This window comes from Micropterus salmoides, unplaced genomic scaffold (genome assembly GCF_014851395.1).
Source record: "Micropterus salmoides isolate LMB-PRFRI ecotype aquatic unplaced genomic scaffold, ASM1485139v1 Ms_hic_scaffold_17, whole genome shotgun sequence".
NCBI classification, from domain to species: Eukaryota; Metazoa; Chordata; class Actinopteri; order Centrarchiformes; family Centrarchidae; genus Micropterus; species Micropterus salmoides.
In genome coordinates, this window is record NW_024040817.1 from 13,262,390 (window position 1) to 13,279,868 (window position 17,479).

A 17,479-nucleotide genomic window follows, 5' to 3' on the forward strand; every position below is an offset into this window, starting at 1 on the left:
GTTTAGTAAAAAGATAAAAATATGTTGCAATCTGCGGCCTAACTTACTATGTAATAAGAAGTGGAATAATGTTTCCATGTTCTAAAATATATAGCCCGTTTTTAGGTATGTTGACACCTTAAAGGATGGTATGATATTATTTTTATGAAGTGCCGAAAATATAGAGAAACCAAAACTGTTATAAATCGTAATATTTTGTATATTTGTATGGTTTACAATTAAACAAAGGCAGATGGAATGGTATATCTGAAGTCAAATAGTTAAAAGTTGAGTACCCTGGTGTAATTCTTATTTGCTTGTTTGTTGTCTATTTACAATTCTTCAAAGTAGGGTCAAGGGACTACTTTGGATCTCCAGCAAAAAGGGGAATCCTTTATTTTCACTATAATTCCATCTATAAGTAACACAATGACAGAATATATTACTGTTTTGGTCATGGGTTTCATACAAGTTCTGTAGTAAAATATCTTAAAAGTAGAAACTCTTTCAGATGGGCGACCCTGGGATAAAATCTTATCGAATGGGGATCTGTGGTTTTAATTTGTGTAAGTTTATGGTTCCTTTTTTGAGAACCACTGCTATTACCTACAACAATTTTCCAGAGTATACTACACACTTAAATTGGTAAATGTGCGTTTTCAGTCCAAGCCCTTGTGTTTCAGTTCAATTTATATGACTGAAAATTTTGTCATCTTTTTACTTTCAAACATAATGTTATTGCTCTGTAGTTATATCAGTCTGTGTAAGTGGGAGGTATAAATGAAATTGCCAAGCAGCAAGCATGTTAGGTTGTTAGAAATCAGACCAGTGAGACGACCTCCAAGCAAACCTGGACGCTGTTTAAAATGATCGAAGTTCCTGTTTGTCAACTGACTCTGACCACCATGATGTCGGAGGTTATTCGGAAGGAAGAATAACAACAAACCTGATACAGTTTCTTGGAAAAGAAGGGAAAAACGATGGAATTACAGGTGCTAGTGATTTGACGACTTTAAGTAATGTGTAATATTCAAAACGAACAGTGAGCGGCAGTACTGTGTCTTCGGCGCTGTACGCGGCCCACGAGTCTCGGGAGGAAGAGGAAAAGCGTAACCTAGAGGGTGAACTGGGAGGTGGTGTCCATCTTATTTACACCGGTGAGATTGCTAAATTTTTGATCTGTCGGATATTTCAGGAGTATAAAAGTTGAAAGCCGGGTAAGTTGGCAGGATTGCTCACGTTACCATATGTATACTTGTAATCGCAGAGGCAGAGGTAGCTCCAAAAAAGAGCTAATCTTTGTCATGAGGCCTATTTTCTAACGATGCGCCATATTGAATTTCATTTTGGGTCCTAACCACTAGCTGGGTTTAGCTTAGCGGGCTAACATTTGCCTACATTAACTGTTTGTCGTAGCGTATGACTACATCATATATTTCAGGTTGGATGTATCACTAATAACAAACGTTTTTGGCGCATTCAAGACTAAAAAAAGATGTAAGTTAGTCCATATGTATTTATAAAACTAACAATGTTGAGACACCCCTAGCTAACGTTAGTTAGCCTGTTAGCTTTCATCAGGATTGGCCAACAACAGTTATGTTGTTACGGCGTAACACTCCCACAATATCTAGAGACAAGATCTAACAAGATCTAACATTGAGAAAATACTGAGAAAGAATTTAACCATTTGAATGTGTGAATTTATTTAACACTGTAACGTAAGGTTATTATAGTTTCAGTATCAGGTTATAGAGAGTAAATTCAGGGTTGATATCTGGATCATAACTGAGTATTTTCACCTCTTTGATAGGTCTTCAGAGATGAGCAGTTCAGAGGAAGTGTCATGGATCTCCTGGTTCTGTGGCCTGAGGGGCAATGAATTTTTCTGTGAGGTGAGTTGCCTTATACAGTGCCTGATCTGTCTGTGGATATTAACTTTAATTGTTGCTATGCTGTCCATGTAGTGACATATCAAAATGAAGTTAAATTACTATACACAGTAGTGAGTCGAGTAGAGGTCCATATTGACATCTCTCTTACTCTTTATTTCACTACACACAGCCAGATCAAACATTGATCCCAGGACTGTAAATATTGTATCAGGTCCTGCATGAATATCTCCCAAGAGTTCAGACATTTCATCTCATTCACATAAAACCTGTTACAGGAGAACTATAAATGAAAAAAACTAACTTCTTCTCGGTGTGTCCAAGCTTGGAAAAAATTTGTGTGGAGCGTTTTTAAATGAACAAATACAAGAATTTACTCCAGATTTCTTCCATTAAAGTTAATACAACCAAGAAAGCGGTCATGCGCGTCCTTGAGTTTACACTACACTTTAATTAAAAATAAATCATGTTTTTTATTAAATTACACTTGCTTGACATAGTTTTTGCTATGAGTTGCTAGATAGATTTCTAACCATGCAATGAATTTATATTTTCAAAGTACTGTCAGTAACATGGTCCTGGATCAGGACTCAGCCATATCATGCTCTAACTGCGTGTTCACCACATTTCAAGCTTAAAACAATGCTCTCACTACTATATGTAAACTAAAAGAGATATTGATCACTGTAATCATTACTCCAGTTCCTACTGGCCCTGAAGAGATTACTCCTGTGTGAGACTCTAAGGCTTTTGAACTCTATGGAAGGGATCTCTTCACTTCCAGTGTGTTCAGGAGGAAGGATTACAGTGACTAATGACTTTCAGCGTACCTTATGGCATAGAAAATGTGAACATATCCTTTCCGGTAAATTCCACGCTTCTTCTAAATTCTTACCGAATACTCCGCTTTCTTATCCAATTTCTCCAACTAAAGGTGGATGAAGATTACATCCAGGACAAGTTCAACCTGACGGGGCTCAATGAGCAGGTTCCCCATTACCGCCAGGCCCTAGACATGATCCTGGACCTTGAACCAGGTCGGTATATCGTGTTCACACCTCCTCCACATTTAGTTTAGCACTGGTTACATTCCCTTATGTTGATACACATATCAACAGTGTACACAGTACATTAGATATAATTGGCTAGAGGGGAGAGACAACCATCCCAAACGCTGCTCCGATGTTGATCTTCATTTACAAGCTAACATGTGTAACAGACATAAAGAGGCAAGAGTAAAGGAGTTGCGGTTCTTTCATTCAGGAGACTATCATTAGTGAGCCTGACTGTAACGTGTGCTACTATTCTGTTTATTCCGTCATATTGAGCACTGTTGCACATGCCATCTAATAAATAAAAATTAACATTTCATCACAGCATTCTTTGGTTTTGAGGCTGTTTAGCCTGCTCAGTTTCTGTGCAGGTTATTTCTTATCTTTTCAGATGATTTGTCATACTGCAACTCCAGCAGTACAGGGTTCCCCCCCTTAAGTCATTGTACATTTTCACTGGATATGTGAAACTATGTGAGTTACTGCAACTGCTCTTCAGACTCCCTCAGAACTTGTTTTGTCCTTATTTTTTTAAATTTCTTTTACAGTATATCGAACAAGAGCACACTCTCGTTGTATTTTTTTCGTATTCCCTGTCCTGTTGAGACTCTTACACAGTTTTTCATCTCTGTAAACTTTGAAAAGAAACATGAACACCAACAATGTACTGTTCTCTTTTGTCTCCAGATGAGGAGCTGGAGGACAATCCCAACCAGAGTGACCTGATCGAGCAGGCAGCTGAGATGCTGTACGGCCTCATCCACGCACGCTACATCCTCACTAACCGAGGCATCGCACAGATGGTAGGCTCCAGCAAAGTCCACTAGGCCTGTCTGCATTAGGGAATCTGCTTTTCCAGAATTTTTTTGTTGACAGGGTGGGAAATTACTTACACCATATGAGATGGAAATTGTCAGTTTAAACACTGCACATCTTTATATATTCAGTGAAAGGGGTGATAATGTTGGCTTTTTAAGGAAGGAATAGGAAAGTTAATAAACTTGGGATGGACTTGGACCAGCAAGTGGCTGTCAGTCACAGTTCTGGCAGCTCAGTACCTGTAAACCTGGGCATATACTTGATGGTTAACAGTTAACAGCAGTCCTTCCATAGATTTATTACTGTGTAAGTTTGGATTTTTCGTTCAGCATCCGATTTCAACATTGAAACAGTAGATGGAGGTATTGTACGGTCGTGTTTTAAATATATTCCTAACAGTAACCGTAAACTGAATATCTTTTGGTTGTGTACAAAATGGGATGGGACAATATGAGGATGTCATCTAGGTCTTTGGGAAAAATTGATCGACCATTTCTCACCATTTTGTGATATTTTATAGACCATACAACTAATCAATTAATCAAGAAAGTAATCAACAGATTAATCGACAATGAAAATCATTTTTAGTTGCAGTTGGAAAAATATCGGCCCCTATTCTGTTTTCTAAAATATAAAATTCAGAATCTGAAGAAATGTATTGATCATACGAGTGTTTTTCATAGCATTTGGAGCAGGCAGCCATTGTAGCCAAAATGTTTACCTAGTGTTTAACTGTGAGAGAGAGTGCGTGCCAAAGCAAGGCAAGAAGTATTGCGTGCGACTGAAGGCACACTCCTACGCAGAGCTGCCTCTACACCTCCCTGCGCAGGACTTCATGGAGTGCCTTATGTTGCGTTCCAGTCAAAGTTGGAGGTCATAATTTCCGAATGAAAATGTTCCAGGGCTGTCACCACAGAGGCACATATTGACACCAAGGACACTGCAACTGTGTAAATACAATCAAGTTTGTCACAGTTAGCCTGTTTTTTCTTTATGTTTGGCGTTGTGCACCTGGAACACTTGGAGGATTCAAATGGGAAATTCCCAACCTTTAAATTTGACTGTAAAGCTGCATTATAACTGAACCACATCGGGACATCCGCAACCAAATTACATTGAAGGAAAATGCAGCAATGTATTTGAATTGCATATTAAACAGCAATAAAATGCATTAAGCGTGTCTGAATATTTATGAATGCATTGATGTATTCATTAGAAGGATCTTCTCTGAGTAAGGAAACCAAACCTTTATGGTTGTGTGCATCAATGTTTCCATGGACACTGTGAATAAACAGGGCTGCAGAATGTAACGTAGATGTTAACAGTTGGATTTTAAAAACATTTATTTACATGAATAAACATCTAGCTATTTATACTCAAATGTCAAATATGGTCTGAAAAAATCTACTGAGAAGTCTGGTGGCATGGATTTTAGAATGGAAAATTTGTTCTTATGATATTCAGCAAATTCTCACATTTAAGGAGCTGGAAGCTGCAAGTTCTTGGCATTTATGTTTGAAAATAAAGCAAATGATTAATACATGGATCCGACAGATACTGCAACTATATTAATAACTTATTAATCATTTTAGTTATTTTTCAAGCAAAAATGCCAAAATATTTGCTTGTTCCAGCTTCTCAAATGTCAGGATTTGATGCTTTTCTTTGTCATAAATAATAATATGATAGTCTAAAACCCAAAGCTGTTCAGTTTACTGTTAGTCAAATAAATAAGCTATCAAAAGTTTTCTGACATTTTATGGACAACACAATTAATCGATAAATTGACTGATTGAATAATCGGCAGATTAATCGAGGGTGGCATATCATTAAAACTGCAGCAACTATTCAATCGTCAAAACAGTTGCAGATACATTTTCTGCCCACCTCTTAACACACAGCTATTAATCCTGCTTTGAAAGAATATGTCAACATTTTGGGAAATATGCTAACTCTAACGCCTAATTATTTTTATTGACTGTTTTATATCCTGTGATCACTTACAGTTGGAGAAGTATCAACAGGGAGATTTTGGCTATTGCCCCCGAGTCTATTGTGAGAATCAGCCTATGCTTCCTATTGGTGAGTAGAAGGAGGAGGAAAAAATCTCTCTCTCTCTCTCTCCATACATACACCTACCCCCCATGCTTTAAAGAAGTATCACCCACTTTTTACACAAGACAGGGTAACACAGCACATGTTGGTTCATCGCTACTAAGTGATGTGGTTTATATGATAGTAATACATTCTGTCACCACAGGTGCATTAGTCTTTGTTCACCTTTGTAATGAACACAACATATAATTTTACATAAAGTTTTTCACACACAATGGATCAAAGAAAGTTATCTGGGAATTTAGCTACAGTCTGTCTATGGCTTTGCATCTGTAAAATATCTGCAGCAGGTCAGCGCTGGGACACTGCTCTCTGAAGGCTGATTTATTCGAATCAACGGCATAGCCTATACGTAGCCCGTAGCCTACGCCTTAGCCTACACGGTGGCCTGACGCGCACCTCTTCAAAATGTAACTGCACGTCGCGGTGGTCTTTTAGAGTGATGTTTTGGGAATGTCTGAATCTCTGTACTCACAACATATATGGTGCTTTTTCAGCAGCTTATTTACAAAGCTCTGTTTTCACCTGGTCAGGAATTATTTTTCTGGTTAATTTGAAATATTGTCTTCTAATTTGTCACTTTCATCAGTGGATTAAGGGCACAGTAGGTTTTCTTTCAGTAGCGACACCAAATCTGGCTATTCAAATCTAAATTTACATGGATGTGATGATCAGAATCAGAAATACTTTATTGATCCCCGAGGGGAACTTCTTTTGTCACAATTGCACTTGTCAAAGGTAGATAGATAAAGAGTATATAAATATAATAGTATAAATATAAAAAATAGACAAATATAAAGGTGTGTGGGTATGTACAATATTTACATTATTAAGAATTATTATGGTTAACCAAAAAGGACAAGTGAATAAATAGCAGCAGACAATATTGCACATTAATTATTAGACAGGTAATATTGGACAGAAAATAGATGAAGTCTAGTTTAATAACTAAGTGTCAGACACTTAAAGGGAGGAGTTATAAAGTTTGATGGCCACAGGCAGCAGTTTGAGCAGCAAGTCATGGAGTGGGTTGGAGACATTGTCCAAGATGACATGCAGTTTGGACAGCATCCTCCTCTCTGACACCACCGACAGAGTCCAGCTCCACCCCCACAACGTCACTGGCCTTGCGGATCAGTTTGTTGAGTCTGTTAGCGTCCGCTACCCTCAACCTGCTGCCCCAGCATGCAACAGCAAACAGGATAGCACTGGCCACCACAGACTCATAAAACATCCTCAGCATCGTCCTGCAGATGTTGAAGGACCTCAGCCTCCTCAGAAAATAGAGATGGCTTTGGCCCTTCCAGTAGAGGGCTTGAGTGTTCTTGGCCCAGTCCAGTGTTACAGGTGAGACAGCAGTTGAGTTAGTGGGGGGGATGGGCGCGAGCCATTGAGTCAAATCTGTTAAAGAACAGGTTAAGTTCGTTGGCCCTGTCCAAGCTGCCCTCAACTCCTCTGCTGCCAGTCGGTCTGAAGCCAGTGATGTTCCTCATGCCGCTCCAGACCTCCCTCGTGTTGTTCAGCAATGGCGGTGTGGATGACGTTACACGCCGATGTCGGGTTGGCAGAGGGCGGAATGTAAACCGCAACAATGATGGCATGTGAAATTTTCCGTGGCAGATAATATGGCCGGAGTCCCACAGCAAGCAGTTCGGTGTCCGGGCTACAGATATGCTGTTTCATTGTAATGTGACCGGGATTACACCATCTATTGTTAACTAGAACGGCAAGCCCCCCGCCTTTACGCTTACTGCTCTCGGGGAAATCTCTGTCGGCCCGAACAGTCTGAAAGCCGTCGATGGAGACATTGTGGTCAGGTATATATCCGACTGTAGCCAAGTCTCCGTGAAGCACATTAAACTACACTGCCGGAACTCCCTCTGACTCCGGGCTAACGCTGTTAGCTCGTCCATCTTATTAGCCAGTGACCTCACATTGCCCATGATGAGAGAGGGGAGACACGGCTTAAATCTCCTTCTCCTAATCTCTGTTGTCTGGACCCCTCTCTCTTTCCACGCCGTTTCGTTCCTCCTCTGCAACCTCTGTGTGTCCTCCTCCAGATCTCGGTGGGGATGTCTGTGGGCCCGGGCGCCCCGGTCGGCTTCAGCGCGATCAGCTGGTCCCGGGTGTAAACATAGCTGCTATGAAGTTGCTGCGGACGGTGCAGTGGTTTACCAAAACTCTCAGCTTGCATGATTAGAAAGAGTCTAGTTTAAATTACGTATAGAACCAAAAATCACACACGTGAAAGTTAAAGTTAGAAAAGAAGACGACAAACATTGATAAAATCAATGTTGAATGAAATTCAGGAAGGAATTTAGGAATAGTTTGTGCTTTAGGAAGCATTCCAATGTAAGTCTGCGCTGTTTCTATCGGAGATATTTTAGATTCACTTGAGTTCATATCTAAGCCAGTTTCTTCCTTCCTCTGTCGCTCTTCCTCTTCCTCCACAGGTCTGTCAGACATCCCAGGGGAGGCCATGGTGAAGCTGTACTGTCCTAAATGCATGGACGTCTACACGCCCAAGTCCTCCAGGCACCACCACACAGATGGAGCCTATTTTGGCACTGGCTTCCCCCACATGCTCTTCATGGTTCACCCTGAGTACAGGCCCAAGAGGCCCGCCAACCAGTTTGTCCCAAGGTTAGTGCAGCAGGTTGAACATGAAGGCGTGCTCTCATAGACTAGAGCTGTGTCGCTGTGTCTTAACTATTCTCACCATAGAAATAACTCTGTGTACACATCATCAGGGATGAGTCCACCAATCAGAGGATGTTAAATATTTGTCACAGCATCTAAACTAATAGCCGTATGCTGTAGGCTGGTGGTAGTTTTCAAATTATGTTAGTTATTTTAATTTGAAACCTGCAGGCTTCTGGAACACATACCCATGTGTTCACGTGCCATTCACTCAACAGTATTGCCTAATCAAATACCTTTACTGTGCGATGTAGTGCAGTTTCGGTGAACAAGTCACACTCTAGATATGACCGCTTTGTGTTTTGTAGCTGAACTGATTAAAATCTGAACATGTCCAAAATTAATATTTGTGCTTTCAGTAGCATACATGCGTGGGCAGTGTTAACACTGAAATTTTACACTTCATTTGTTTGTTTAGTTAAGTGTAGTTTAGTCACAGTTAGGCCATTTGATTAGTTTTAAGTAGAGAGCTTCAGGGTTGCAACTAAAACATTTCCACAATTGATCAAGATGTAAAGATAAGACAAAGAAAAGAGATTTAAAAGGTATTTTATCTTGAAAACTTACTTAAATGATTAATCTATTGTCAAAGTAGTTGCCAATTATTTTCATGTCGATCAGTTAATCGATAACAGCTCTGCAGTGTCTCAGTTTATTAGAAGCTTTTCTATAGTCCAACCTCAATATTTGATTTGGGCTGATGAGAAAAACATTAAAACCATTTTAACCTGTTTAAATTTCAGCAGATTTCTGATCACTTTATGGCAATCTCATCTGTTTATTTCACACACCTTCATCCTCTTCCTGCATCCTGTTTCATTAAGTTTTGACGTCTATTTACGTCTGTGAGCCATCAGTTAGGGTGGCATGGTAGGAAACAGTGAGAGCTTATAATTATACATCACTGCTCTCTCCCTAAAAGCAAATACATCACTGATCACATTGTCAACAGCTCATCAGACTCTGGTCTTTTCATCATGTTTGTTAACCAGCATAAACCGTGGTCAGAAGTAATGCTCACATTTGTTCGCTGCTTTCTTTTTTTTCCAGGCTGTACGGGTTCAAGATCCACCCCATGGCTTACCAGCTGCAGCTGCAAGCCGCCTCCAGCTTCAAGAGCCCCGTCAAGGCCATCCGCTAGAGGGTCCAGGACAAAGGAGGAGGAGGAAGATTCATAGAGAGAGAGAGAGAGGGAGATGACAGGAAAGAATTATCTCCAGAAGGGGAGCGGTCACCTGCATTTTACAAAGCTTTTCAGATGCCCCCTCCCCACCCTGAAGACTGTATTATTTTGGTTTAGATTAGGGCAAATGGAAAAAGTGTAAAGATTTTTGAGGTGTGAGCGAGACATAAAAAACCTGCATAGCCATGATCACAAACAAACACCTGCACGCATACATACAAACAAAATACATAAATGCATCCACACACTTGGGATTCCATGCACATACCTTACCAAACTCATCAGTGCCAAAAATAGGAGGGGAGGTAAGAGGAAGCTGAACAATACAGGGGCTCCACGCTGCTCCTGCTGTTCGCTCACATTACGAGCACACTGATGGGTGTTGGGTGGAAAGCTGAAAGTGCAATGACTGCGTCAGTTTTTACCTATGGCTCTGTGTTTGTTCTGTATTTGGCACAGTTTGGTAAAGAGTGGTGGTAAACCCCCCTATTTGGAGCCTCTTTCCCCCCAAATGCCCTCCTCCCAATGCATGTACACTCAGGCTGGCACTCACAGAGACAGTTCGGATATTTCAGTATCACTCATTTGTAAAAGGAAAAAAATAATTGGCTACTGGTTTGTCTAATGCTTTGTGTTGTTGCACAACACATTCTGTTGGATTTGCCTTAAGATTCAGAGAAAACACCCACATTGTTTTTTTATTTGTTGTTCGAGAGGCACAAGCAACATAATTTTTATTTTTTTCCTCTATCTGCCCTTAGAGGAGGTAAAGTAGAAATAGATCAAACTTACGTGCATTTACGAATCGTTCAGACAATTGTAAGCAGCCTGTGTCATTACTCCAGCTGTCTGTGGGTGTGTCAAACAGCGGTCTGTATTGGTAACGTTACCTTTTAAAATATAACCTGTGCTACAATCCCCCCTTTTCTATCGTAGCTTCATCTTCTTTAACTAAATAGTTTGACATTTTGGGAAATAATGCTTATTTGCTTTTTGGCAGAGAATAAATGACACTCTTACCACTCTACGGTAATGAAGCTATCGCGATAACAAGCATAGAAAGGTAGCTAGATCGGAAATGGGGGAAACTTCCTACCAGCACCTCTGATTAGCCACTAATTAACTAGTTATATCGAGTTTTCTAGTTTGTACAATGCTGGAAGTGTAAAAATGACTATTTGTCTTTTTATGGGGGCTTAACAGCTGCAACCGAAGTTTATGGTCCCAGTCAAGACCGAACCGGTACTAAACTGCATGTAGTTTTTAAGCTTCGGTTTTATACAGATTAAATAAACCATTAATATTTGTTTGTATATAATGTTTGTTGAGTTTCTATATCTGCTAACTGGCACGTAACCCCGTTGTCATTTGTTTAATCTGTACGAAACCGAAATGTAAAAACAATTATTTATGTGCCGCTTAGCTGTTGCCATAAAACCAGTGCTGACTCCAGGAAGTTATCGTACCTTTCCGAGTCAAGAAATAGTCCGGCACATGATCCCCAGTAAAAGAAAAGTACTAGACAATAAGTAATAAAGGCAACTTGTGAACGTTAAATGTGTTGATAGGCGAGTTTTGTCAGGTGGACAAAGCCAGGCTAGCCTTTTCCCTGTTTCACGTTCTTTGCTAAGCTAAAATCTAAACGTCTGCTGGTGGTAGAGAGAGGTATAATTTGTCTTGTGTAACACTGCATGAAAGCAAATATTTCCCTACATGTCAAACTGTTCCTGTAAAGACCAAGGAGGAGACTCAGAGAAAGAGGAATTTAGACAATCTGAATCCTTAAGCTCACTCCACCACTGCACTGACCTTACTGGTGTCTCTCCACAGCTTCATTATTTATGTTCAGGTTTAGAGACAGACAGACCACCAGCCGCTTGTGTTATTTTGTTCGTTTGTTTCTAAAACCGTGGGGCAGATCCCCCCCCTCCCTCTTCACTCTCCACTTTTGTGTGACTGGAACAGATTGTTTTTGGATTTCATGATACAAGAGAAACTGTATTTGTGTCCAGATTTTAACTAATGTTTGTCCATGTTGTCTTTCTGCTACTGTGGAAGGGTGAGCAGGATTCAGAATTCACAATAAACTTCTATTTTCTTTTCATACTGTTTTGTCCTTTGTGTTCTTTGATGCTGCAGTTATGCCCTCCTGCCACACAGTGTCAGTCTTAGTATTTTTAATAATCCTTCCTTTCACACATTTTAATAGATCTCAAGCACTACCTGTAGCAGTTGGATTCATATCTTAAAAATGAAAAGATAATGTAGCATGGAAGGACCATAAAACACACACTTGTACCTGCATTCTTAGTGTATAGGTGTTTGTAGGAAGATTTTCTGTGGTGTCAGAGGGAAGGATGGTTGTCTGGGTGTGGTTGCAGTGACATTTCACATGACTCTGAGTAACAGCATTGGCGGGGAAATATGCACACACACACACACACACTCAACAAACAAACACAAACACTAACTGCACTGACGCGATCATAAGATTTCAGTCAGGCTTATGTAATTATTTTTGAATTAGCTTTTGAATGTCATGTAGCCTTTTCATAAAGTCATAATGGAATTTCAAAATAAGCTAAATATATTTAATTTGAAAATATGCTGCCTCTACAGTTTATGCCATAGGAACACAGAAAACACCTGGAGAAAAACAGTAGGGAACACTGGTATGGCTTCTTTATATATGACTAATAAAAACTGTTTTCCCCCTCTGCACGGCAGCTGTTTTTCGTAAAGTGACTGGCAGCGGTGAGTTGTCTCCATGTGGCTTTACCCTGTCAGTTTTTCCATAGGGAAAAGAGGAGGTTCCCTTATGACTCAGGATAACCTCAAACCACAGCCTGGGACCTGCCCTTCTTCTCCTCCCCGGCCTTCCCTTCTTTCAGCAACTTCTTTTAACTTTGTGAAGGACGAAGGAATCCCCTGTTTTTATAGTTGGTAAGTTACTCGTAACGCCCAGAGACTATCTTGCCCTGATGGTCTGCTGAATAATGAAAGGTGTCTGAGTATTTGGCTGGAAACAAAGCCCCAAATGTGGCGAGAAAGCAGCTCAGATTGTTTTGCAGACTAATAATCATGTCAGTTCAGCTGCACATACTTTAGTCACGTGAAATGTTCATCTTTTCCTTTGCCACACCCAGAAGCCATATTGCACCATTTTCCTCTCAGAGATTTCTTCTTGGGATGCCTCTCTGCAACGGATACAACCATAAAGGAAATATGCCAGCCACAGAGACTGAGACCACACACAAAAATATATTTTGTTGATAGTAAATACACATTTTCTAGAGGCTGTACTCTCCACATGTGATGTGGTGAGGTTACCAAGAATGTTACAAACTCTAGTAGAGATTCAAGCTCTGACTTAACAAGACAAGTTGGGGAACATTTCCTCTTATGGTTCCTAGAAAAAACAGGAAGTTTGCATGCATTGTTGCAAGAGAGAGAGAAGAACAGAGAGATAGGAACAGAAAGAAAGAGGTAGGGGGATGGAAGGAGAGAGAGAGGAGAGGGAGGCACCCTACACAATATACACACAGAGGTACAGACAGTAAAGGTGATGTTGCGACTGAATGGATAATGGTACAGATATTTACAGTAGTGTTAATGATAATAATCGTAATGTTACTGATTATAATAACAATAATTGTAGCAAAGGGTGTCGAGCAGCACACGTGGGCAGCATGTGACTCGCAACCACAGATCCAGACTCCACAGCTCCAGAGCCAGAAACACCTGCAGGAAGTGATAGGAGGAGAGAGGAGAGGGACGAGAAAGCACAAGACTACGGGAAAGGGAAGAAGTCGAGTTAGTAACATGCATTAATGGGATGAGGTTGCATACAGAGGGAGAGAAAGAAAAGGAGAGAGGAGCTCAGTGCATCATGGGACTCACCTGAGCCAGCCCTAACTATAAGCTTTATCAAAGAGGAAAGTCTTAAGCCTACTTTTAAATGTATTGATGGCGTCGACCTCCTGAACCCAAACTGGAACCTGGTTCCACAGGAGAGGAGCTTGATAGCTGAACGCTCTGTGTCAGCAGGATTTTGATAGAAATGTCTCAGCAACTGGTGGGAGGTGGACTCACCGGAGGAGATATTGCCTGTATTTGCCTGGAATGTTCTTTATTCCCCATTCTTACCTGATGAAGGACCTAAACGTTGTATCTTGCGTGGGAGCTATTTCTGCTCTTGCAAATGGCTTGAATGAAATTTGGTGCAGACATTCATGTTCCCCTCAGGATAAATTATGACGATTTTGGCAATCCTCTGACTTTCCATCCAGTGCCATCACCATTCTTGCAAAACTAATGAGATTACCACAAGCCTCAGCTGTTGTGCTAATTAGCAAATGTTAGAATGACAACAAGCTAAGCTATGATAGTGAACATGGTAATCATTGTACCTGCTTAACATGAGCACATTAGCATTGTCATTGTCAACGTGGTAGCATGCTGACATTAGCATTTAATTCAAAATACCAATGTACCTAAGTGCCTAACAGCCTCACAGAGCTGCTTGTCCCCTTCATCCTCCAGAAAGATTTACAGCTGTGCCATATTCTTGATTTAACTGTGCTGTAACTTAGAAATGTTCTTGTATCTGCCCCATGAAATCGCATTTTTGTGGAGTTGCATGTAATGTTTCTTTGTCTTCAAGTTGAAGGTTTTGCCACGATACTGACTCACCAAAAGTTGGACCTTCCAGATACAGGTGTACTCATCCTACAATCAACTGAAATCCCTTGGCTACACACGGGTGACTTACGCTTAACTTATTATGTGACTTTTAAATGCAGTTAGAAGACAAAGGGCTGAATAGTTTTTTATTTAGGTCACTTTGTATAGATGTGGTTCCACTTTGACATTTAAAAGTCCCTTTTACAGACACAGGATTTTAATATTTAAACTTCCCAGTTCCTCTTCATCTTCATCTCACTTCCAATTTGACTTTAGCTGACATTGCTGTGACAGACGGATTATGTATTAGTTTGGGTAGTTTCTCCCACACTCCCTCTTTCCAAGTGACAAGTGTTGAGAAACTCACAGGATCTGTGGGCAAAACAATAGAGGCAATTCACTGAGCCCAAACAACCTCCCTCTTAGCAAAGCATTTCAAAATGATGACGCTCAAGATGCCATTTCACGACTGCTCCCCAACCCCCCCCCCCTCCGACAGGAAACCAAATCATGCCCCTTTTTGAAGTCACACTCAGAGATCATCATCAAATAGATCATAGACAACAAACATGCCTCAGTGACTGCATTTTCATGACTCCACTAAATGCTTTTGTTGCCTCTATCCAAAAACGTTTTCAAATAAACAGAAAAATACTCTTCTTTGGGTGAGACCAGACTTGCTTATGTGAATTAAAAAGTTATCCAAAGTCTCTCCTTGAAATTATTGTTGTTGCTGTTTCATCACTGTGACTCATTTGCCAAGCTCAGAATAGGATGAAGGATTGAATTTTGCGTGGCTTAAATATGCTAAAAAAAAACTTTGCACAAAATTCAAACTTAGTGGAGATTACGTGTCATATGGTTGTCGCACATGGGTGTGGCAAAATAGCTCGTAAGCTCCCCCAGGCCACTTTTCACCGAAATGTATGAAATTTGTGTGGCAGATATATTATGTCCATAAAAAGCCCTAAATCCAAGAGGAAGTCAGCCATTTTGAATTTAAAGGTCATTTTTGTTTTTCACAGGGTTTGATGAACACCTCCTACAGAATTAATCAGATTGATTCCAAATTTTTTGCTGTGCAAGCTAGACACATCGATGATGTAAAGTGGTGCTATCTGTGACTTTTCGTCTAAGGGCTGCTGTTGTACAACACATACAGTGGGTACGGGAAGTATTCAGACCCCTTTAAATTTTTCACTCTTTGCTTCATTGCAGCCATTTTCCAAAAATCAAAAAAGTTCATTTTATTTCTCAGTAATGTACACTCAGCACCCCATCTTGAAAGAAAAAAACAGAAATGTAGAAATTTTTGCAAATTTATTAAAAAAGAAAAACTGAAATATCACATGGTCATAAGTATTCAGACCCTTTGCCGTGACACTCATATTTAACTCAGGTGCTGTCTATTTCTTCTGATCATCCTTGAGATGGTTCTACACCTTCATTTGAGTCCAGCTGTGTTTGATTATACTGATTGGACTTGATTAGGAAAGCCACACACCTGTCTATATAAGACCTTACAGCTCACAGTGCATGTCAGAGCAAATGAGAATCATGAGGTCAAAGGAACTGCCTGAAGAGCTCAGAGACAGACTTGTGGCAAGGCACAGATCTGGCCAAGGTTACAAAAAAATTTCTGCTGCACTTAAGGTTCCTAAGAGCACAGTGGCCTCCATAATCCTCAAATGGAAGACGTTTGGGACGACCAGAACCCTTCCTAGAGCTGGCCGTCTGGCCAAACTGAGCTATCGGGGGAGAAGAGCCTTGGTGAGAGAGGTAAAGAAGAACCCAAAGGTCACTGTGGCTGAGCTCCAGAGATGCAGTCGGGAGATGGGAGAAAGTTGTAGTAAGTCAACCATCACTGCAGCAATCCACCAGTCGGGGCTTTATGGCAGAGTGGCCCGACGGAAGCCTCTCCTCAGTGCAAGACACATGAAAGCCCGCATGGAGTTTGCTAAAAAACACCTGAAGGACTCCAAGATGGTGATAAATAAGATCCTCTGGTCTGATGAGACCAAGATAGAACTTTTTGGCCTTAATTCTAAGCGGTATGTGTGGAGAAAACCAGGCACTGCTCATCACCTGTCCAATACAGTCAACAGTGAAGCATGGTGGTGGCAGCATCATGCTGTGGGGGTGTTTTTCAGCTGCAGGGACAGGACGACTGGTTGCAATCGAGGGAAAGATGAATGCGGCCAAGTACAGGGATATCCTGGACGAAAACCTTTTCCAGAGTGCTCTGGACCTCAGACTGGGCCGAAGGTTTACCTTCCAACAAGACAATGACCCTAAGCACACCGCTAAAATAACGAAGGAGTGGCTTCACAACAACTCCGTGGCTGTTCTTGAATGACCCAGCCAGAGCCCTGACTTAAACCCAATTGAGTATCTCTGGAGAGACCTGAAAATGGCTGTCCACCAACGTTTACCATCCAACCTGACAGAACTGGAGAGGATCTGCAAGGAGGAATGGCAGAGGATACCCAAATCCAGATGTGAAAAACTTGTTGCATCTTTCCCAAAACGACTCATGGCTGTATTAGATCAAAAGGGTGCTTCTACTAAATACTGAGCAAAGGGTCTGAATACTTATGACCATGTGATATTTCAGTTTTTCTTTTTTAATAAATTTGCAAAAATTTCTACATTTCTGTTTTTTTCTGTCAAGATGGGGTGCTGAGTGTACATTACTGAGAAATAAAATGAACTTTTTTGATTTTTGGAAAATGGCTGCAATGAAACAAAGAGTGAAAAATTTAAAGGGGTCTGAATACGTTCCGTACCCACTGTATATTGGGGGGGGTTGTTCTCTAGAAAACAAAGAATCCTGCGCACTGTCTATCACTTGTACTTCTAACTCAAATTAGAAGCTCTCACCCGGAACCCACCCAGGGACGTGCACAGGGGGGTTGCTCTGGTTGCCCGGGCAACTGCCCGTTTGCCTTTCCTGACTCAAGTTGCCCTTCCGACTCGCCCTTCCGAGAAAAAAAAATTAAATAAAAAAATAATCGCGATCGCAAAGCCTCATTCACTTCCATTCGGGCACCGAAAGT

General features: G+C 40.8%; 1 protein-coding gene across 2 annotated transcripts; it reads left to right on the top strand.

Annotated features, from left to right (window-relative positions):
• The first annotated feature begins 1,041 nt into the window (after positions 1 to 1,041).
• csnk2b (casein kinase 2, beta polypeptide) lies at positions 1,042 to 11,846 on the top strand. 2 transcript variants are annotated; one of them, XM_038724537.1, is made up of 7 exons: positions 1,042 to 1,196; positions 1,793 to 1,874; positions 2,806 to 2,908; positions 3,611 to 3,726; positions 5,749 to 5,824; positions 8,311 to 8,500; positions 9,608 to 11,846. In XM_038724537.1, exons 2-7 carry the CDS (start codon positions 1,803 to 1,805, stop codon positions 9,696 to 9,698), a joined length of 648 nt encoding a protein of 215 aa, XP_038580465.1. In that variant the 5' UTR covers positions 1,042 to 1,196; positions 1,793 to 1,802; the 3' UTR covers positions 9,699 to 11,846. The 2 variants fall into 2 exon arrangements, with proteins under 2 accessions (XP_038580465.1, XP_038580466.1); XM_038724538.1 differs by having other exon boundaries at positions 1,072 to 1,136.
• The last annotated feature ends 5,633 nt before the right edge of the window (positions 11,847 to 17,479 follow it).